General features: G+C 52.8%; 1 protein-coding gene across 1 annotated transcript in view; it reads left to right on the forward strand.

Annotated features, from left to right (window-relative positions):
• Positions 1-18,456, forward strand: part of NKAIN1 (sodium/potassium transporting ATPase interacting 1) — a gene marked incomplete at both ends in the record, with an annotated part of 41,699 nt that extends 23,243 nt beyond the window's left edge. The window contains 6 exon segments of the mRNA XM_082859838.1: positions 13,824-13,961; positions 15,381-15,461; positions 16,485-16,682; positions 17,034-17,094; positions 18,115-18,218; positions 18,352-18,456. Of these exon segments, the coding sequence (XP_082715964.1) occupies positions 13,824-13,961; positions 15,381-15,461; positions 16,485-16,682; positions 17,034-17,094; positions 18,115-18,218; positions 18,352-18,456 (687 nt within the window).
• Positions 18,457-22,347: the final 3,891 nt, after the last annotated feature.

A 22,347-nucleotide genomic window follows, 5' to 3' on the forward strand; every position in this document is an offset into this window, starting at 1 on the left:
TTAACTCCCGATTGTTTTTGTCAACCTTCTGGTCTTTGCCACCTGCCTCCATCCTCATAGCCACTCCTGAAATTCTCCACACCTCCTTAATGAATTCTCCCTGCCTAAGTGCCTGCTCCATTAAGGTGCTTTCTGCCATGAGTTTTTGACTTAATTATGTGGTGTCATTCATTATACTTAATGGGGAGATCTGGTTAATCACCTTTATATTTATCCAAATGTCCATTTGTCTGCAGCTGGCGTCTCCTGGGAGAGCCTGGTTTTTGGTGGGTTTTCTCCATCTGGGTTGTCTTCCCCTCCACCCTGTCTGAAGTGCTTCTCTCTGGAGGGTGCCCTCCTCCCAGGCCTTCACTGCCCGCTCCGGAGCCTGTTGGAGGATTGGCACTGGGGCTGTGCCAACAGTTTGGACACGGGGACGGGGGCAGAGGTAGAGAGGGCATCTCTAAGAAGGTGGGATTTCTAGGAGAGTGGGACCGCGAGCATGGAGGGGGATTCTGGGCCCTGCCCTCAGCCGTCCAAGGAAGGCCTCTGAGTCACCACCTGATCGCCCACCTCCAGCCTCCTCCCCAGCCAGAGAGCCCCGTGCTTTGAAGCATCCAGCTTCCATGTCCCTCTGCTCGAACCTTCCCTGGCTCCTGGGGCCAGCGGGATAAAGCTCTAGGTCTGAGGCCCAGCCCAGTGTTTCCACCCTGCCACCCCTCATTTCATCCATCCAGAGCTGTCCCCAGGCCCATAAGTGGCCCATACCCTTCCACATCTGGGGTGACCAGCTTGTCCCAGTTTCCCTGGGACTCTGGGGTTTATCCACGCAGGTGCTGCACCTCAGGAAACTGCACAGCCCCAGGCCAGCCAGGGCAGCTGGCCGCCCCGCCCGCACCTCAGGGCTTTTGCCCATGCTCATTCAGCCCCTAGTAATTTCTTCTTTGTTTTGTTTTCTTAGAAAAGTATTACTCGTCAATGTAACAACCTTACAGAAATATCTCTAGTTGACTCTCAAAGACCCCTTCCAATTCCACTCTCCAGAGTTAACAGTTTGATGATTCTTTTTCTTTCTTTTTTTTTTTTTTGTGGTACGTGGGCCTCTCACTGCTGCACCCTCTCCCGTTGCGGAGCACAGGCTCCGGACGCGCAGGCGCAGCGGCCATGGCTCACGGCCCAGCCGCTGCGCGGCATGTGGGATCCTCCCGGACCGGGGCACGAACCCGTGTCCCCTGCATCGGCAGGCGGACTCTCAACCACTGCGCCACCAGGGAAGCCTCTTTTTCTTTCTTCGACACAAAAATAAGATCATACATCTCAAGTGGCCCTGCAGCCTTTTCACACCACGCAGGTTGGCCCTCTTTCCTCACCATTGTAATGGCTGTATTGGTTTCATCACAGGGAGATGGCGTAATTTACTGTGTGTCCTTCTGATGGACATCCAGAGTGTTTGCAGTGCTGTTGGCTTTTTTTTTTTATAGTCAGTTCAAGGCCAAATTTAAATATCACCTCCTCTGTAAACCCTTCTTTGACCCTCAAGGTGGTCTCAGGTTTCTTTCTTATTACTGTCATTATTTTAATAATAAAGGTTAACATTTAAGGAGTGCTTACTATGTCAGGCCCTTGACATACGTTATCTCATTTAATTTTCATGACTCCAAGAAGTGTGGCTTGTTGTCCCCATTTTACAGATGGAGACACTGAGGCTCATTTGGAAGATAAACCCAAGCAGTGTGACTCCAGAGCATGCCCTAAACTGCCTCACATGGTTTTCCAAAGGGTGCGCTGGAGTGGGTGGTGCTGGGGGCCAGGGTGAGGCCAGATGCCCTCTGTTCCCCTGCTTCTCAGCTGTGCACCAACCAGGTCAAAGCCCAGAGGTGCTGATGAAAGGCCAAAGCTGGTAGCCTGCAGCTTCTAATCCACTTCCAGCCAGGACCCAGAAATTAAGGTTGAGGGAGGGCCTGGTGGGAGGAGCCTCCTGGGGGAGAGCAGGTTCCTGCAGGCTTTTATGGGCCTGTAAGAAGGGCCTGCCCTACAGGCAGGAAGCAGAGCGCTCCAGGAGTGGAGATTGGGGGTTGGAGGAGTGGGGTGAGGCCTGGACTTGGGAATGGATCTAGAAGACCCCTTGATCTTTTTTTAAAAAAAAATATTTATTTATTTATTTGGCTGCGCCAGGTCTTAGTTGCGGCATGCAGGATCTTTTAGTTGCGGCATGCAGGATCTTTTAGTTGCGGCATACAGGATCTAGTTCCCTGACCAAGGATGGAACCCGGGCCCCCGGCATTGGGAGCTCGGAGTCTTAACCACCGGACCACCAGGGAAGTCCCGGTGTTGATCTTCTCAACACCGCTGTGAAGTAGGCACCTTGTGCCCATTCTACAGAGCAAGAGACTGAGTCACAGAGAGTCACTGGCCTGAAGGCCCTTCTCTGCACTGCCCACACCACCTCCCAGTCTGGCGCCTGTGAGTTTGGACCAGATGGTCGATGAGGAGCTAGGCACCCCATGAGATTAGAGGGACCCTTTGATTTTAGACTGACCTTGATATCACCCTGGGCTGCTAGGCCCGGGAGTTATGCAAATTAATGTAGATATATGCCAATTAGACCACTACCAGACCTGTTGTTCTAATGGAGCTGCCAGCTCAGAAGTATAGTGGGATAGGTCTGCCCAGAAGGGGCCTGAGGAGCCCCCCAGCTGTGGACGGGTCAGTAATCACTGGGGTGAGGGGATGGGGTTGCCATGGAGACAGGCCAAGCCCCAGCCGCTGCCTCCTGACAGGTTCAGGGCTGGCCAGACCAGCCCATTGAGACAGTCCTGGGCCTCTCTAACAGCTCCAGGCATGGTCTCTGAGGGCTAATTACGTGGAAGGTAGTGACCAGCTGCTCCCTGGCTCCCCCAGGCCCAGCTGAGGTAGGGGGCTGAGCCATAGTGGGAGGGTGTGAGGACAGACAGATGGCAGTCTGAGGACTTGGGGGCTGGGGAGCTGTCCGAGGAGGAGGGCGCAGCACTGAGCAGAGGAAGGTTACCCTTGAGAGCAGAAGGTGCTATGCAGCAGGGCTGTAGGGCTGAGAGTAGCCTAGTCTCAGAGAACCACTTGGTGGGGAACCAAGGGCTCTGCCCCGGCAGACCGGCTGCAGACTCAGCTCTTCCGAGTGCCTGTGGGCGAGCCCCTTGGCTTTCCTGAGCCTCAGTTTCCTCATCTATCAGTAGGGGGAAGATTAAGAGATGTGACCCAGGAATTCCCTGGTGGTCCAGTGGTTAGGACTCTGCGCTTCCACTGCCGGGGGCCTGGGCCTGCAAGCCACTCAGCACAGGCCAAAAAAAAAAAGAGAAATGTGACCCGAGTATGAGGGGTAGTATACAGTAGGTACTCAATAAATGACTCTACAATTCTCAGACCCATTGGGAGAGGTTAGTTTAGTTTTGTTGTTTGGCTGCATCGCGCGGCTTGCAGGATCTTAGTTCAACCAGGGATTGAACCCAGGCCCTCGGCAGTGAAAGCACGGAGTCCTAACTACTGGACTGCCAGGGAATTCCCTAGTTTTCTAGTGGGAAAGAGCTTCCTCTCTTCTTGCCCCTTTCCCACTTCCCCTGCTCTCTGGCCTGGGGCAGGTGTTCTGATGACTGCACTGAGGAGGCTACGGGCAGGACTGTCATCCCGTGAGGACAGGAGCTGGGCCCTCTGTATTCACCACTGAGTTCTCAGCACTAAGCCTAGAAAAGACGCTCAAGAACTGTTGGTAGAACGAATGAATGAACTGGTAGAATGAATGAATGAACAGGTGTGAAGTACTCAGGACAGTGCCTGGCACTAATAGGTTAATAAACATTAGCTGTTACTTCACTGCCCATGGGAGGCTGGGCTGGGCGGCTCATGAGAGGCCCTTTGATGCAGAGCAGGTTCTGCCCCCGCCTCCACTCTGTCCCTTCGTATGCCCGTGACTGTCTCTGGAGAGATGTCTGGTGAGTGGGAAGAGCAGTGGGTGTAGAGACAGGGCTCAGACCTTAGCTCTGCCACATCCTGTCTGAGTGACTTCAGGAGACTCAAGTGACCACACTGAGCCTCCTCATATCAAGCTGGCCACACAAGGGCTGTGGGGAGAGGGCTGATGGCACCTGGAGGAGGGGTGATGGTGGATCTGTGTGTAGTCAGGGAGAGGCAGGGCTCTGATGACCCAGGCAGAACCTAGAGGCAGGCTGTACCAGGGACTGGCAGAACCACCTTCTGGTGAAGACGGGCCATTAGGCTCTCAGCAGAGGTCACAGGACCCCAAGGGCAGTCCCCCTGAAGGCAGGCGGGCTACAGCAACACCAGGCCTAGATAGCGACTTGGAGCGGCAGAGGCCCCCATTATACAGATGAGAACACTGAGGCCCAGAGGAGTCTTGCCCTGGATCCCAAGGCACATTCACATCACAGAAGGAGACCTCAGATCCTCTGAGCCACCCAAGTGCTCTTTCACACAGTCTAACAACGAGTCAACAACATCTTACAACATTTCTCTTAACTTTTTAAAAATTATAGCTTTGTTTTAAAACATCTTAGAAATACCAAAGTTTATGTATTTAAAAGTAAAAGTTTCCCCCTTCCCGCTCCCTGGAGAGAGGTTCTCATAACCGTTTGTTATGTTTCCCAGGCTCTTGATTCTGCATTTACAATCACACGCATTTCATGTGTCTTTTTTTTTTTTTGCTTTTGTTTTTTTTACATAAATGGAATCATATTGTTCTGCAGCTTGTTTTGGTTTTTTTTTTTTCACTTAACTCTGATAGCCTTGGCCATTTTCCAGCAGGATCCAGGCTGGGACAGAGAGAGGCAGAAGGGCTGTGGGAGCCCTGGAAAAGGAGGAGAGAGAGAGAGAATGTGTGCGTGTGTTGGGGGTAGAAAGAACTCCCCACAGATCACTATGCACAGTGGGTGGGAAACCAGGCAGAGAAGCCCCCTTCATCAGCTCCCAGAGGACTGTGGTATCTGTCTTTAGACTAGAACTCTATGGAGCCGAAACCACGCCAGCTTGCTCATTGCTGTATACCCGGGCCTGGCACGTAGTAGGTGCTCAAGAAATATTTGTTCACTGAATTGAGTCCCTTTTAGGCCCATCTTCCCTGACCCTGCCAGAGACTACCTGGTCTCCATGACTGTACTCCTTTTAATCTCTTGCTGGGTGTTTATTTCAACTCATACTCAAATGGCATGGACGCCAGATGGACCCTGGAGATGGGGACAGAGCTCAGAGAAAGAGAGAAGACCCTCTCCTTAGACGAGTCACTGCCCCTCTCTGCTGTCAGTTTGCTCACCTCTCTAATGAGGGGGTTGGACCAACAGATCTCCAGGGGTCCTTCCAGTTCTGCCATCTGCAGCTTCAGTCCCACTACCTCATTTCACGGATGAGGGGCTGAGTCGAGTTTAATTTTGTCAGCTGCCTCAGAAATCCATTGGGAAAAGGGGGGCTTGAGTTTGGGGATGCAGCAAAGGCTGTAGTCATATCCTGAGCACCAACTGTGTACCAAGTACCGGGATGAGAGCTTTACATGCACTGTCCAAACCCTCAGGACGTTTTCCCAGAAAGGGGAGTAACTTGCCTGAGGTCACACAGTGAGTCGGACTGAGCTGGGAATGGAACTCAGGTGTGCCTGACCCCCAATGGCGGGTTCTTCCCACCTCAGCATCTGTGTGAACTAATGTCAGTAAAGGAGACCAGGCGCGACCAAACTATTCTCCAGAAACTTCAGGAGCCCCTTCCTCATCCCCCAGACAGCCTGACTTCTGTATCTAAGTCCCATGGCGATATGGCTGGAATTTTGGACAGAAAGTAGTTGACTTGCAGAACTGGCTGGCAAGGGCTTGGACACAAGAGCCTTCTGTTGGGTTCTGTGGCCCCAAGCCCAGCCCTCTGCCCGCCCTCTCCCCCAGCCGGCTTCCTGGGGGCCGGGGTGGGCCCATCTGCATTATTCATTTCTCACTCCCTATCCCCAACCCCCCACCTGGTGTTGGGCTCCTGGGGTTGGCGTCTAGACAGACAAGAGCATCCTACTGAGAGCAGAGGCAGCCCTGACTCAGGGCTGAAAGTTCCCATGGCAACTGCATCCCCCTCAGCTGGCAGCTACCCAATAAATAAATAATCAGGGATGGGGGTGGGGAGCTAAGGGCAGGGGGAGGGGCAGCAGGGGAGCCTCGTGGAAGCCTCACTCCGGAAACGGAAACGGGTGGGTTAGGCTTGAAGTAGACTGGGGGCTGGTATTGCAGTTGGCCAGGTGAGAGAAGGTAGAGGGAGGAAGGTGGCCAGATGTGAGAGAGATTCAGAAGAGCAGAGAGCCAGTTGATGACAGACTGGGAACGCAGGTGAGCAGCAGGAAGACCAGGGCCTACAGCTTACCGTTCTTGGTCATGCAGCCGGACACATCATGGGGCCCACATCACTGCAAATGGACTAGGTTTGGATGTATTAAGTTCGTGATGAACCGTCCAATGGATACTTGGTTATAAAAGGGCTGGAGGCTGCAGGAACTGAAGCTGGGGGGGGACATGCATTTGCTGGGACACGTGGAGTGTGAAGAGGGGCTGGGCTGTGGCCCTGAGGTGCTCTGATACTTAGGGGCCTGACTGCGCAGGAGGATAGGCTGCACCGGAATCAGGCCAAGGAGGTGGAGAATGTGTGCTCCAGGCACGGCTCTCGCCGCTGGAAATGCAGCAGTGAACATCCCCACTCTCGTGGAGTTTGCCTTCTAATGCAGGAGGCAGTAAATAAGGAGTGAATAGTAGGTTAGTCAGTGATAAGTGCCGTGGAGAAAATAAAGCAAGGGGGGAGGCAGGGAGCTCGGCAGCGGAATGTAATTTTAAATAATGCTGACTCTCCTCACAACCAGATGAAGGAAGTACCATGAATCATACCCATTTTGTTGGTGAGAAAACTGAGGCACAGAGAGGTTAAGTGACTTCCCAGAGTTGTAGAAAAACCAGCGGCACCAGGATTCTAGCCCAGCTCTGCTCCTAACCCCTGGACCAAATTGTAGCAAGTGGCTGGAGGGGTGAGTAGCAGGGAGGGCATGGAGACCTTTAAACAGTTTTGGATGTGAGAGCATTGGACTAGATAAGGCATTAGTTGGAGGGGGAAAAGGGGACTTTCTATTTATTTTTTTGTTGTTTTTTGCTTGTTTGTCTGTTTTTTTGGCGGTACGCGGGCCTCTCACTGTTGTGGCCTCTCCCGTTGCGGAGCACAGGCTCCAGACGTGCAGGCTCATCGGCCATGGCTCACGGGCCCAGCCGCTCCGCGGCATGTGGGATCCTCCCGGACCGGGGCACGAACCCGTGTCCCCTGCATCGGCAGGCGGACTCTCAACCACTGCGCCACCAGGGAAGCCCAATTTACTTTATTTTTTTAAGTAGAAGAGGCTTAAGCATGTTTAGGAGCCAGTGGGAAGGATTCTGGGCAGGGGAAGAGATTGGGTTTACAAGAGAAGAGATCGTGGGTGATGTGGGCTCCCGGGTAGGTAGAAGGCAGGGTTCAGAATGCAGGAGGAGGCACTGACCTTTAGTGCGGGGAGGGGCAGAGCGTCAAGTATAGGGGGTGGGGGGAGACCAGGTCTTTACCAGGGTGGGGGCGAAGGGGACCCAGGAAGGTTGAGGACAGCAAGAAGATCTGAAATATTAGGAGTGAGTTCCTCAGAGAAGCCTAGTTGGGTTGTGGGACAGCATCGGGGAGCTTCTTGTAGTCGATTATTCCGGATCTCCAGTGGCCCCAGTCTGCCCCGTGGAGTGACTTTCTCCAGAAGTGCTTGGCTGCTTTGCGAGAACTGAGAAAACTATTAATTGGGTTTATCTAGGTGTGGGCTTTTCCTCACAGACGTGATGAAAAGGCAGAGGAGTATGACAGTTTGGGTTACAGGCAAAACTGATGGTGAAGTGAGGGGTCATGTGATCCCAGCAGGCTGATGGGCCCGTCATCGTGAAGGGTGTTGGGAAGAAGCTGGAGTGTCTGAGAGGGGCTCTCAAATTGGCGACTTCGGAGGCAGGGCAGTTATGGGTGATGACGCATTCCAAGAAGTGACCATGGACAAGGAAGAATGGAAGCAAAGGTCATGGGAGAGGACTTGAGAGGTTAGGGTGCTGGAGGGGGTGGCCCCCAGATGTCAGAGTCGACCAGGATGATGCAGCGGTCGTGGGATCGTTTTCAAGGAAGGGACAAGACCCGGAGGCCAGTGGCTGATGAGTCCAGCAGTGGATGAGGGTGGGATAGCCACTGGGTCGCACAGTTCTGCAGGCAGTTTGGGGACCCCAGAGGATACCAGCCCCACCTTTGGGCCTGAGGAGCATGGGGTGAGAGAAGAGAAACAGAGTCACTGAGAAGACTACAGGGAAGACAGCATCCTTGGGTGCAACGTTTAAGGGGTGGGGGGACCCCTTAGGGAAGGCGCCGAGGCCGTAGAGACACTTGCTGGTGTGGAAGGGGTCATGAAAGGGGGCCGGGGGCCAGGGGAGGGCTGGGTCAGAGGAAGCGGCATAGAGCGTTGTGTAGATCAAGGGCAGAGAGGACCAATGGGCAGGAAAGTGGGCCTTACTCTGTGGGCATTGACAGATCCAGACAGGGCTGTGAGGCTGGGGGGACTGGATCTCATCTGTCTTTCTGGGACTACAGTCAGGGGACTCACCCCGCTTATCTGGGGTCCTTGTGACCGGGGGATTGGCTGACCCAGAGGCCATAAGGATTACCCCAGGCTCTCTGGGCTGCATTGATGACAAGAGTGATTCGACCAGATTTGTGCTTTAGAAAAAGCATTCGGTAGGTCGGTAGGCAGCCTCCTTCTGCCAGGAGATGAGGCGGGAGGCTACAGCAGTTGCCCACAGAAGCTTCTGTGCTGGCCCACTTAGGAGAGAGACCCAAGAAGCCAGCCTCACCTAACTTGTAGGCTAACCAGGAAAAAATATCCCTGAAGTCACTTTTTAAAAAAAATAATTAATTAATTAATTTGGCTGCGTTGGGTCTTTGTTGCTGCGTGTGGGCTTTCTCTAGTCGTGGCGAGCAGGGGCTACTCTTTGTTGCAGTGCGTGGGCTTCTCATTGCGGTGGCTTGTCTTGTTGGGGAGCACGGGCTCTAGGCTCGCGGGCTTCAGTAGTTGTGGCTCGTGGGCTCTAAAGCACAGGCTCAGTAGTTGTGGAGCACAGGCTTAGTTGCTCTGTGGCATGTGGAATCTTCCCGGACCAGGGCTCGAACCTGTGTCCCCTGCGTTGGCCAGGGGATTCTTAACCACTGCACCACCAGGGAAGCCCACCGAAGTCACTTTTTCCCTCTCAATGCACGTGTACTTGAACTTTTTGCAACGGAGTAGGTTGCTATTGTCTCCACACAGGTCCTCCCATCAAAGTGAAAAAGACACTCTAGGCACTTCCCTGGTGGTCCAGTGGTTAAGACTCCGCACTTCCAGTGCAAGGAGCACAGGTTTCATCCCTGGTTGGGGAAGTAAGATCCCACATGCAGAGCAGTGCGGCCAGAAGGAAGAAGAAAAAAAGAGACACTCCAAGGCCAGTTATGATTTACCACCACTGCAGCCCTGACATTATTGTTTCTAAGCCATTGCAACCAGATGGGGAAGATATTCCTCCTATTTTTTGTTCTTATCTTTATTTGTTAATTACCTGCATGTCACTGCTGCAGAAGCAGGAGTTCTGGAATATTTGCCTTTGTTTTTGAATAAAAGGTAACAATTTTAGAATTGGGGTTATTTATAAGACACTGAATCTCAATTAAACTATTTATTTATTTACATCGATTTCTGCACTCACCATTGGAGGGAGAGGCAGCATCGTTCAGGCCTGGGTTATCCCGCTGATCACAGTGGTTTTTAACTGTCCAATTTTCCATCCGTCTCCCCTCCTAGGCTCTGAGTTCCCAAAGGGCAGGGACTGCAACGTATTCATTTCAGCATATCCGCGCCAGCACAGGGTCTGACACAGACTAAACGTTCTGTGAATAAGTAAATGATGTACCCTGGATGGATGAGGGCATGTCAGATGTCAGATGGAGGAGTAAATGGATGTGGATGGCGCTTTGATGAATGAGTGGGCAGTTGTTGGATGGGAGGCTGGAGGGAGGCTGGAAGGATGGCTCAGAGTGACAAGAACAGCCAGTGTTCCATATTCAGTGGAAAGAGAGATCCCTTTGGGCCAGTCAGGAGGTCTTCCTAGGAACGGAGAAAATTGTGCTATGTTTTGAAAACCAAGGAGGACTTGGATATAAGGAAAGGGAAATGATGGTGGATCCTCAACTGTTATTTCAGCTGCTTGGGGGCAGGAACTGGCTGGGAATAAAGAATTGAGCCAGATCCTAGCAGCCGTCAAAGCCCAACTAAGAAGCTTTGACTGTTAGGTCTCCTACTAATTAACCACCGTATATTAAGTCTAATTATTAGTTTATGTGATGTCTCCATATCCTCACAACAACTTCTCAGGGGAGGGATTATCTTCCCCATTTATAGTTAAAGAAATAGGCTCAGAGAGGGAAAGTAATTTGCCCTAAGTCACACAGCAGAACTGCAGTTTGAACTTGAGTTTTGGTGACTCCAGTGCTGCTCACTTTATCAATGAGGTCCCTGAGAACACAGGAGTTTTGAGCTAGGGCCAGAGTGGGGGTAGGGGTGATGTCAGGTTTAGGTAGTTGTATCCAGGCAGGGTGTCTCCCCAATACACTATGAGCCTGGGCAACTCTGGCTCACCCTCCTTGCCAGGACCCCGTGCCAGCTGAATTGAGAGCATCCAGCTGGACCGCAAACCACCAGGACTCCCCAAGGCCTAACAGAGTCAGGGTAGAAAGGAGGAGAGAAGTGGGGCAGGAGCTCTGGGCAGGGGAAGCAGCCTGGGGAGTTTCTCCCCCAAGGTTGGCAGGCCACTGGATTCAAAACCAGAAGGGCCCTCAGAGGTCATTTAGTCTGGCAGCCTCTATGTAAGACGATCTCAAGACCCACAGAGAAGGCAGCCTGCCCAAGTACGCCAGGAACCAGTGTCAGACTCTCAACCAGAAACCACATGTCTTAACTCCCGAGCCAGTGCCAACTGGGAAAGGTGGTGTGTTGGTGCCAAGGTGGGACAGGAGGCAGACAAAGGCAGAATGGCTGTCTGGCTCTGCCACCAACCTGCTGTGTGACCTTGGGCAAGTCACTTCCCCTCGCTGAGCCTCATGGTTTCTTTCTTCTGAGTTAATGATCTCAGCAGTGCCTTTCTGCCAAGAAGTATCCAGTGAGAGATGAACTTGGAAGGCTCTTTACAATCTGCAGAGCTCTGGGAGGGGAGTCACCAGCAAGAGGCAGGCTGGTGCCAGGTGGGTGGGTGCTAGGGTTGGGCCTGCAGCTTCCTGGGTCTCTGCCCAGGCTTTGCCATCTGTGTGGTACCATCAGGTCCATCTCCTCTTGCCTCCCTGCCAGGAAAAAGGCTTCTGGGATCTTCTTACTTTATCAGGATCTTCTTTCTTCCTCCCTAGGCAGACCCTCTTCTCTCTCCTTCTATGTAGTCAGGACTCTTGGGTGCAAGTGACAGAATCAGAAGTACAAGTAGGGAGAATTTGTTTAGGCATGGCTAGATCCTCAGACCTAAAACGATGTCTCCCAGACACTCCCCTTGTTTGTTCACTCTTCCTTCCTCACTCTCTTTCCTTTAGCTTTGGCTTCCTCCTCAAGCTGGCTGTCCCCCAAGTGGTGGCAAAGACAGCCACCAACAGCTCTCAGCTGACACTATGCCCATCCAGGTATCTTGGCAGGTGGCATTTCTGTCCTGATGCCCCAGCAAGTATCCAGGATAACTCTCAGGGCGCAGGCTGAGTGCCCATCCCTGGACAGATCACTGTGTGTTGCCTATTTGCTTAGACTTGGGTCACTAGCCCACTGCAGAAATTAGAAGTGGGGGGACTTCCCTGGTGGCGCAGTGGTTAGGAATCTGCCTGCCAATGCAGGCGACACGGGTTCAAGCCCTGGTCCAGGAAGATCCCACATGCCGTGGAGCAACTAAGCTCGTGCGCCACAACTGCCGAGCCTGCGCTTTAGAGCCCATGAGCCACGACAGCTGAGCCCGCATACCACAACTACTGAAGTTCACATGCCTAGAGCCTGTGCTCTGCAACAAGCGAAACCACTGCAATGAGAAGCCTGCGCACCGCAACAAAGGGTAGCCCCCACTCGCCTCAACTAGAGAAAGCCTGCACACAGGAACGAAGACCCAACACAGCCAAAAATAAATAAATAAAATAAATAAATTTATTTAAAAAAAAAAGAAATTAGAAGTGGGCTCAGCCCTGCCCAAGCCACATGGACTGAGGGTCTGGGAGGCAGTTTCCACAACAAAGAGATAAGTTCTGTCAACAGAAGAAGGAATATGGGACAGTCAATAACAACTGGTATCCTTGGTACCTTTGTTCCTAAATGTATCAGCTGAAAGGTTGAACCAGGGGCTTCTGGAAAGGGAGTGTTGACTGAGTCCTATATCAGTTACCTTTTGCTGCGTAACAAATCCCTCCAAAATGCAGTGGTTTAAAATAGCCATTTTAGGGAATTCCCCGGTGGTCCAGTGGTTAGGACTCAGCACTTTCACTGCCATGGGCCTGGGTTCGATCCCTGGTCAGGGAACTAAGATTGTGAAAGCCGCGTGGCGCAGCCAAAAATTGAAGAAAAATAATAATAAAAAATAAAACAAGGGCTTCCCTGGTGGCACAGTGGTTGAGAGTCCGCCTGCCGATGCAGGGGACACAGGTTCGTGCCCCGGTCTGGGAAGATCCCACATGCCGCGGAGCGGCTGGGCCCGTGAGCCATGGCCGCTGAGCCTGCGCATCCGGAGCCTGTGCTCCGCAGCGGGAGAGGCCACAACAATGAGAGGCCTGCATACCGCAAAAAAAATAAAATAAAAAATAAAAAAACAACCATTTTATTTAGCTCACGATTCTGTGGGTCAGCTGGGAGAATTTTTGGTCTGGCGACCTGTCTTTGGTCAGTTGGTGGGTTGGCTAGCATCTGAATGATCTAGGATGGCCTCACTCGTGTGTGTTGATGGTTGACTGTCTGTCAGCTGGGGTGCCTTGGTTCTTTTCTCTGTGGCCTCTCTTCCTCCAGCAGGTCGGCTTGAGCTCTTTCACAAGGTGTTCTCTGTGTTACAAGTATAACAAGTGGGCAAGCTCCAATGCACCGGCGTTTTTCAAGCCTTCACTTGCTTCCTCTTTGCTAAAGTCCCCTTGAACAAAGCAAGTCACGTGACCAAGCACAAAATTAGTGTGGGAGGGCACTGCTAAAGAGCACGGAAGTAGGAAGAGAAAGAATTTGAGGCCAATTGTGCAACCTACTACAGCTCCCTCAGGGACAGGGAGTGAAAAAAATCCCTTTTCTCTGTAGCCTGTGGATCCCGTGGGCCAGGGCAACCTCCAGATAGGGGTCCTTGGAAGAACGTGACTGAGCCCCCAGGCTTCCCCGGGGTCTCCAGGGCCCTGGCTCAGCCCTAGGCCAGAGCTAGGGGGAGGCAGTCTGGATCCTGACCACGGGCAGAGATCTGCCCCCCAGGGAAAGTATAGGTGCCAATGGGGAGGCTTCTTGGCAGGGAGGAAGGCGTTCTGAACCCCGGCTCCCATCTGCCTTTAGCCCACCCCAAAGTGATGAACAGGGCTCTGTCCCGCTCATCCTCACAGACCTGTCCTCACCTCCCAGCATCCCTTTGGTACTGCGGGGCTGGGATGGCGCTGAGACTTGTGTATAATCAGGTCATTGTTCCTCATCACCATGGTAACTGGTGTCACCTGCTCCACAGGGTTGAAAAGGAGTACCTGTCCTCCTTTTTTAGGTGGTGACTGTGGCCTCAGCCTGCTCTTTCCCACAGGTGGCTGCGTTGGAGCGGCAGATCTTTGACTTCCTGGGCTACCAGTGGGCTCCTATCCTAGCCAACTTCCTGCACATCATGGCAGTTATCCTGGGCATCTTTGGTACCGTGCAGTACCGCTCCCGGTACCTCATTCTGGTATGGCTCACTTGGCCTCTCCACAAGCCAACCCCCCTCTTCTCAGCCCCATCCGTTCCCACCTTGTTCTCCAGCCAAAGCTGCCCTCCACCCTGGGCACCTAGACCCCTGCCACTGGCTGGGCTCCAGCCCAGCTGGTGATGTGGATGTTCAAATCCCAATGCTTCTTTGCTCAGTGGAGACAAAATTAGTATTTTTCCTAAAGAATTTTCTACAGAAAATTCCAAATATTAACAAGGTATATCATTTAGTGAGTGCCTACCATATTCCAGGCACGTGCTAAGAGTTTCACCTGCTTTACTTATCTTTACAACAGCCCTGCGAAGTATATCTTATCTCCATTTTCCAGATGAGGAAATGAGGCTCAGAAAGGTGACAAGGCTTCCTAAAGTCACACAGCTAATAAGTGGCAGGGTTAGAGCATCCTGTCCAGAGCGGAGGCTCCTGCCGCATCACCACGCTGCCCAGTAAGCCCGTGCGAGGGCTGGACTTCGTCTTGTTTGGTTTCTCAAGTTGCTTCAGGAAGGCTTGGCTTCTGTCCCTTGATGTTCATCAAAAATGTGGTCTAGTGTGGCTAGTGTGGCCTTGAGGCCAGTGCCTCCTGTGCCCCAATCCCAGGAGTGCATTATGTCCCTGGCTCCCTCCTCCTACTTCCTCTTTCCAAGCTCTGGTCCTTGATTATCAAACTCCTGTTTTCAACTAGTCTCATCCTTGTCCCTTGCTCTTCCTCAGTGACTCATTTATACACCTCTCTTGAGGGAAAAGGCTTTCTGATAGATTTATGACAGAAATGCTTGACACCCAAAGTAACAATGCCATGTAATGTCATGCCCCCCCCCAGAGCCCACTCGCGCTCATTCTAGGGCTTCTCCACACCTCCCACGGGCTCAGTTCCAGAAGCCAGGTGAACAGGGCCCTTCCAAAGCTCTCCCTCACCTGAGATAAGAGGACCCTTCTCTCCAGTTCTCAGGAAAGCCCCCGGCACCACTGTAAACGGCACTGTCTGCCAGACGGCTGCCACTGGCTTAGGCATGGGATTTGGGTGGAAATATCCAGCTCCTTTCTAGTTCTTTGCCATGGGTAGGATGCCATCTGGTGTCTGTGGTTCTCTGCAGAGTGGATAGGATTAGCTACCAGAGGACTTAGGTTTGCATGCCAGCCCTACCTCTTCCTAGCTGTGTGATCTTGGAAAATGTCAACCTCTCTGAGCCTTTACTTAGTGATCTTTAAAGAGAAAGACAGCGCCTTCCCTGCAGGGCTCTGGTAAGGACTGGATGGTTGTAAAATGATGTGTAAACTATATTGCTTTCTGCGTGAGGCATTGTCATAGTTTCCCCTGCAAAGGTCTCCTCCGTCCATTGACCCATCCCATCCCCACTCCTCCAGGCCCCACCCTGATCCCACCTCTGCTTTCCCCAGTATGCAGCCTGGCTGGTGCTTTGGGTTGGCTGGAATGCGTTTATCATCTGCTTCTACTTGGAGGTTGGACAGCTGTCCCAGGTAAGCCTCAGGCCTGGCAGTGCCAGAGAGCAGAGACTGACCTTTCCCATCCCCCGCCCCAAGGGCTCCTGTGGTGTGGGTCCCAGGGGCATCATCTCTTGAAGAGACCGCCCTCTACACATTCGAGTAATCTGTGCTCCCTGTCCCCTATCCCTACGTTTTCATTTCTGGCATTCTCTGTACTTCTTAAAAACAAATGATGGGGAATTCCCTCGCGGTCCAGAGGGTAGCTTACCCTCTCTGAGCTTCAATTTCGTCATCTAGTAAGTATAGTGAATAGAAACCCCAGTTTCATGTGGTTGCTGCGGGGATGAAAGGAGATCGAACATGTCAGTGCTTGGCACCAAGTCAGCATGCAGTGAATATTTGTTAACAGACTGCCTGAGTGAATGGACTGAGGAAAACAGATGCACACGTGGGTAAGAACTTCTGATGTAGGCCAGCCCCTTCTCCATTTCAAACGGGGAGACCAAGGTCTAAAGAGGTTTGCCCAGGGTCACACACAGGGAGCAGTGGAGAGGCTGAACGGGCTGTGAAGGGGTCTGTATTGAGGATTTCACCAACAGCTGGATAATTGGACCCGGTCACCATTAATGTCCCTTCCAGCCCTGAAATTCTGAGACTCCTGTGGGTTTGAACCAGCCCCTTCCATCTCTGATAGAGGAGTGAGGCCTGCATGGTCATCAAGCGCCACCTACTGGCCAAATGTAGACTTGCAGATACAGACTTCCTCCATACCTTTCGCAAATCAAGCCAGGAAAGGAAGCTGTTACAACAACCCAGGTGTGAAGCAGACCTTATATAAAGTCTTCTGGAGGGAATTCCCTGGGGGTCCAGTGGTTAGGACTCGGCACTTTCACTGCCGGGGCCCGGGTTCGATCCCTGGTCAGGGAACTAGGATCCCACAAGAAGTGCGGTGCTGCCAAAAAAAAAAAAGAAGTCTCCTGGAGCCTGGGGAGGATTTCCGCCCCACCCCCACCGCCTCCGGCCCAAGTTCAGTATCCTAGGCCCCTCTGCCCCTAGGACCGGGACTTCATCATGACCTTCAACACATCCCTGCACCGCTCCTGGTGGATGGAGAACGGGCCAGGCTGCCTGGTGACACCTGTCCTGAACTCCCGCCTGGCCCTGGAGGACCACCATGTCATCTCGGTCACCGGCTGCCTGCTTGACTACCCCTACATTGAAGCACTCAGCAGTGCCCTGCAGATCTTCCTGGCTGTGAGTTCTGTCCCCCTGCCTGTCTCAGCCCTGCCCTAGCCACTTTACACACACAGTTACATGATCCTCTTTCCTCTTAACAAGCCAGTAAGGTATTGCCCAGGTCCAACTGGGGAAACTGAGGCTCAAAGAGGTAAAATAATTACTTGTCCAAAATCATACTCCCAGAACGGAGAATAGAACCAGGTATATTAAGTTTAAGGCGCAGTCATTTGACTTGGAGTTGTTATGGGTTTGCCTTCCTCTTAGCACACATGGACCCCCCAGTGGGGGTGGGCAGGGCCAGGCAGGGGGTGAAGGAAGAGCTTCCCTCTCCTCCCTCCCTCCCTGACGCGCTGTGTCCTCCCCCAGCTGTTCGGCTTCGTGTTCGCCTGCTACGTGAGCAAAGTATTCCTGGAGGAGGAGGACAGCTGTGAGTGCGGAGCCCCTAGGGAACTGGGGAAACCTGGCCGCGTGCCACCCCACGCAGTCAGCACCCTGGACAGGGGCCAGAGCAGGAGCCCTGGGTTATTTAAGGCAGCGGTCCCCAACCTTTCTGGCACCAGGGACCGGTTTCATGGAAGACAATTTTTTCCGTGGACGGGGGGTGGGGGGGTGCTTTCAGGATGATTCAAGTGCATTGATTTATTATGGCCTCTGTGCAGTCAAACCTCTCTGCTAATGATAATCTGTATTTGCAGCTGCTCCCCAGCACTAGCATCACGGCCTCAGCTCCACCTCAGATCATCAGGCATTAGATTCTCATAAGAAGCGCGCAACCTAGATCCCTCGCATGCGCAGTTCACAGTAGGGTTCTTGCTCCTGTGAGAATCTAATGCCGCTGCTGATCTGACAGGAGGCGGAGCTCAGGCGGTAATGCGAGCGATGGGGAGCGGCTGTAAATACAGATGACGCTTCGCTTGCTTGCCTGCCGCTCACCTGCTGTGCGGCCCAGTTCCTAACACCAGTACCGGTCTGTGGCCTGGGGGTTGGGGATCCCTGATTTAAGGGGCCCCTCTGGGGGCTGGGGAAGAAGAGGCAGCAGGGTGAGTGGGGATCTGCATAGCCAGCCCATTCTGGGCTGAGGCCCAGACGTCCAGGTGCCCGATCCAAGGCTCCAGCACTGCCCCCCTACCTGCCCCTCTTAGGCCCCTTCCTGTCGCTCTGAGGGGCTCCACAGCCCCACTCCTGTCAAGCACCAACCATTCCCAGTTCGTCCCACTCCCACCCCCAACAGGTCTTGCCTCTCCGCACCCTTCTCCCTTAAAGGGCCACCCTCCCCATCCACCCCCCAGCTCTCTATCCTCTTGGGCCTTGGCCCGTCCATCAGGACACTGGAACAAAGCCCAACCCCTAAGGCCCTGTACAGGGTCTGGCCTCAGATTCCTCCCTTTCAGGACCCAGCCCCCTTCACAGGCCCGTCTCTAACCACGTGCCATCTGCCCTTCCGCAGTTGATTTCATCGGCGGTTTTGATTCCTATGGATACCAGGCGCCGCAGAAGACGTCGCATTTACAACTGCAGCCTCTGTACACGTGGGTCACGGCGCGGAGCAGGGTGGGGTGGAGGGACCCCGGCTCGGGCGTTAGTGTAGGAGAAAGAAGGGGAGGGAGGAGCGGAGAGGGCAGCCGGGTCTCGCCGCCTCCCTACTTAGGGGTCCACTTCCCTAACCTGCCTTTGTTTCCTGCAGGGCGGGGTAGTAGCTTCTGCCCCACGACCACCCCCGCGGCTAGACAGACCGCCGCAGCCGCGAGCTCTGGCCAAGATGGCAGGCGTGCCCCCGGCGGCTCGCTGACCGGACTGCAGCCTGGGTCGGCTTGACATGGGTCCGAAGGAGACATGGACTTGGCGCTTAGCCGCCTGGACTTAAGGGGTGGGGCGGGGGTGGGGCGGGGGAGGGGGTTCGCAGGGTTTGTATTTTTTTATCTCCACCTTGGCGTGTGCCGGAGCCCCCCGCCCTTCTCCAGCCTCTCCCTTTCACCCTTCTTCACCCAGCATCCTGTTCCCTGTCCAGAGAGAAAGGACAGGACAGACTCACCCCCATCTCACCACATTCATTCACCAGCCCTGGGGAAAGTTACCCTGAACTAGAAGCAGGAGTTCTGGGTTCTAAGCGCAGCTCCATCACTAACTCTCTATGTGACATCTGGCAAAGCCCTTGCCCTCTCTGGGCCTCAGTTTCCGACCTCAAATAATTAAAATAATCCCTTCGTAAATGGAGCTCTTTCTAGCCTTTTCACTTGACTCTCAATTCCCTGGACTATACTGGGATTTTACATAATCCCCATTTTGCAGATACGGAAACTGAGGCCCAGAGATGTAAAGCAATTTGCTTGAGGCCACACAGCTGGGCTTTTGGTGGCGGCAGGCCTTGAATATGATCTGTAGTTTCAGACTCCAAAACCCATTTCCAAGCCCCCTTCCAGCTTGGACACTCTAGAACCCATGTGATATACACCACACTCACATACCACCACCACCACTTGCTAACTCCTCTCTTAAAGCAATATATTCGTTCTCTTGTTGGGAACAGGGTGGACGGATCCCAGAGCCCTGAATTCAGCCTGACCCACAGGGAAGCCTTCTTAGACTCGGCCTCTGTCCACCCTTGGCAAAGCTTTCAAGCTCTCTCTAGCAAAGGGGGGACACGACTCAGTCGCCCCACCCCCTTCCACGTCCCTGAGCCTGCTGCACCCATGATCCCCCACCCCTTCAGCAACTCTGCCAACCCCTGGTGGCTCCATCCACCTCACCAGTTGGAAGACCTGTGGTTCCGGAGTGGAAAAGGGCTCATCTGTGCTGCCTGGTCAACAGTGTTCAAAGATCACCAGTGTTGATGATCACGCCGGTGTCCAGAAGCAACCTCTAACAAATCCAGAAGTTGTTCTGAAGAGGCGGAATGGGGGTGGAGGTCATAGTGGGGGGTCTGGAGGGCCAGCACCCTTCCTTAAGAGCAAGTAGAGATGAGGGCCCATTCTCCTCGCCTCCCTCCACAGACCCCTCTGAGGACCCTGCATCCTGTGCGCTGGCTGGTGAATCTCAGGGCAGAAGGATCAGGCCTCGGCTTCCAGTTTGTGAAGTAGGAGTGGTCCTGGCTTAGGAAGGAGGGTGGGAGGCACGGGGGAACCAGATGGAAATATAGACGGCTGCACACCTGAGCCCATCCATGGGGACCATTCCTTGCTCTCCACCCTCTGATCTAGCATTCCCTCCCATCTAAGGCCAAAATATCCTGAACTTGGACCCCACCCCACCATCCCATCTGCAGGTCTGTGCCAAAGAGCCTAACCCAGGAGTCCCTCTGGTCACTACAGGGCCCAAGGTCCCAAATGGTGAGCCTGTTAGCTATGGGTACAGCTCAGGAGGGCAACAGTTCCCTTCAGGCCTGGCTGCTGCTCTGCTCCTGGACCAAGTCCTGCCTCCAGCCCTCTCTTCTCAGAGCCACCCCCAGCCAGCTGTCATCTCACCCCCAAGCCCCTTTCTACTCAACGACTTGAGCCACTGGTGCTTTGAAGCCTTTTGTTTTTGTAAGATGGTTTTTTCAAGGAGACTGTTTTCTTCTCGCTGGGACCTTGCAAGGCAGGGAGTGTTGCCCTGGTTTCTGTGCAGGTGGGTTGATTAAAGATGGTGTTTTCCGACTTCCCTGGTGGCGCAGTGGTTAAGAATCCGCCTGCCAACGCAGGGGACATGGGTTCGAGCCCTGGTCCGGGAAGATCCCACATGCCACGGAGCAACTAAGCCCGTGTGCCACAACTACTGAGCCTGCACTCTAGAGCCCGTGAGCCACAACTACGGAGCCCATGTGCCACAACTACTGCAGCCCTCGTGCCTAGAGCCTGTGCTCTGCAACAAAGAGAAGCCACCACAATGAGAAGCCCATGCACCGCAACAAAGAGTAGCCCTCGCTGCAACTAGAGAAAGCCCGTGCACAGCAACAAAGACCCAACACAGCCAAAAAATAAATTAATTTAAAAAAAAAAAAAAAGTGGTGTTTTCGTCTCTATCTTTCTGTCCTCCTGCCCTGTGAGTCGGCAGGGTCTTCTAAGGGAGAAGTCTTTGCATGGAGGGTGGGCAGAGCTTGGGAATCTGTCATTGTCATTATCAGACATTGCTGGGGCACTGGCCTGTCCCTCTGGCTGGCTGTGTAGCTTTGGGCAAGTCACACTCCCTCTCTTTCCTCATCCATAAAATGCAGAGAAGGGATTAAATCAGTGGGTTCCCAAAACTGGCTTTGCAATCCCTTGGAGAGCTTTCATTTTTCCGATTAAGTGCATTTTAAGGTTATGCTTTCAAATATCCTTTGCATCCTGGTTCTGTCCTCTTCCTAAAAATTCGGTTCCTGACTTGGAATAAGCTGGCAGACAGTACTTTAGACACAGATTCCTGCATCCCAACTGGGACATCCTGGCTCCTTTTCTGACTGTACAAGAAGAATCAGTATTTTGAATTTTAAAATTTTACTTTTGTGTGTGAATAGGTAATAAGTATATGTGGTACAGGATTCAGAAAGTTCCAGGGGGCTATGTACTCTTACTTACTTTTCATATCTTTCTGAAGATAGTCAAAATTTTTTTAATTATATAAAAAAATTTTTCCCTTTTTCACACAAATGGTAACATATTTTACTCACTCTTCAACTCCCTGCTTCTTTCACCTAACTCTGAATCTTGGAAATCTTCTCCCAATAACACATGTGGCGCTACCTCCCATTCTTCCACAATGATTTGGTAGAATTGGGATTTTTAAGATCCCCAGGTGACCTTGACGCAGTTAGGGGCCAAGAGCCAGAGGTTCTACATAAGGATGCCCAGGTCCACTATTCAAACCTCTGTGGACCATTCCTGGTCGTGGAGTCAGAGGGAAATAAGGAGTTTATGGTCTAGTGGCGAGCCCAGGGGGTGAGCAGGCAGAAGGTGACACTGATAGCAGGTGGTCGATGCTGAGGACAGTTTAGCGTGAAAGGTGGTTGTTAGTAGGAGCCCGGGAGAGAGGTGATCTGAACATCCTGGATGGACCGACAGCATGAGCAGAGGTGTGGAGGGAGGAAAACCCGTAGTGTCCGGGGTAAAAATGGCCAGAGACGAACTAGCTGGAGGGAGCCTCAGTGGGGAATGTATTCGTTTTCTATCGCTGTCATAAGTTATCACAACTTTAGTCTCTTAAAGCAGTATGCATTTGTTATCTTACAGTTCAGTACAAGTCCAACATGGGTCTCACTGGGGTAAAGTCAAGATGTCTGGGGGGCTGCATTTCTTTCTGGAGTCTCTAGGGGAGAATCCGTTTCCTTTTCTAGCTTCTAGAGGCTATGTGCATTTCTTCGCTCGTGGCCCCTTTCCTCCATCTTCGAAGTCAGCAACATCACAGCCCTCTGACCTTTTGGATTTTTCCCTGGCCGTGCAGCATGTGGGATCCTAGTTCCCCGACCAGGGATCGAACCCGCGCCCCCTTGCAGTGGAAGCGTGGAGTCTTAACCATTGGACCACTAGGGAAGTCCCAATCTCTGACCCTTTTTCCATCACATCTCTCTAACCACAGCCAGGAAAGGTTCTCCACTTATAAGGATTCGTGTCATTGGATTGGGCCCACTCGAATAATCCAGGATAATTTCTTCCTCTCAAAGTCCTTAATTCCATCTGCAAGGTCCCTTTTGCCATGTGATGCATTCACAGGTTCCAGGAATTAGAAT

This window comes from Leucopleurus acutus (genome assembly GCF_964270905.1).
Source record: "Leucopleurus acutus genome assembly, chromosome: 2".
Taxonomy (NCBI): Eukaryota; Metazoa; Chordata; class Mammalia; order Artiodactyla; family Delphinidae; genus Leucopleurus; species Leucopleurus acutus.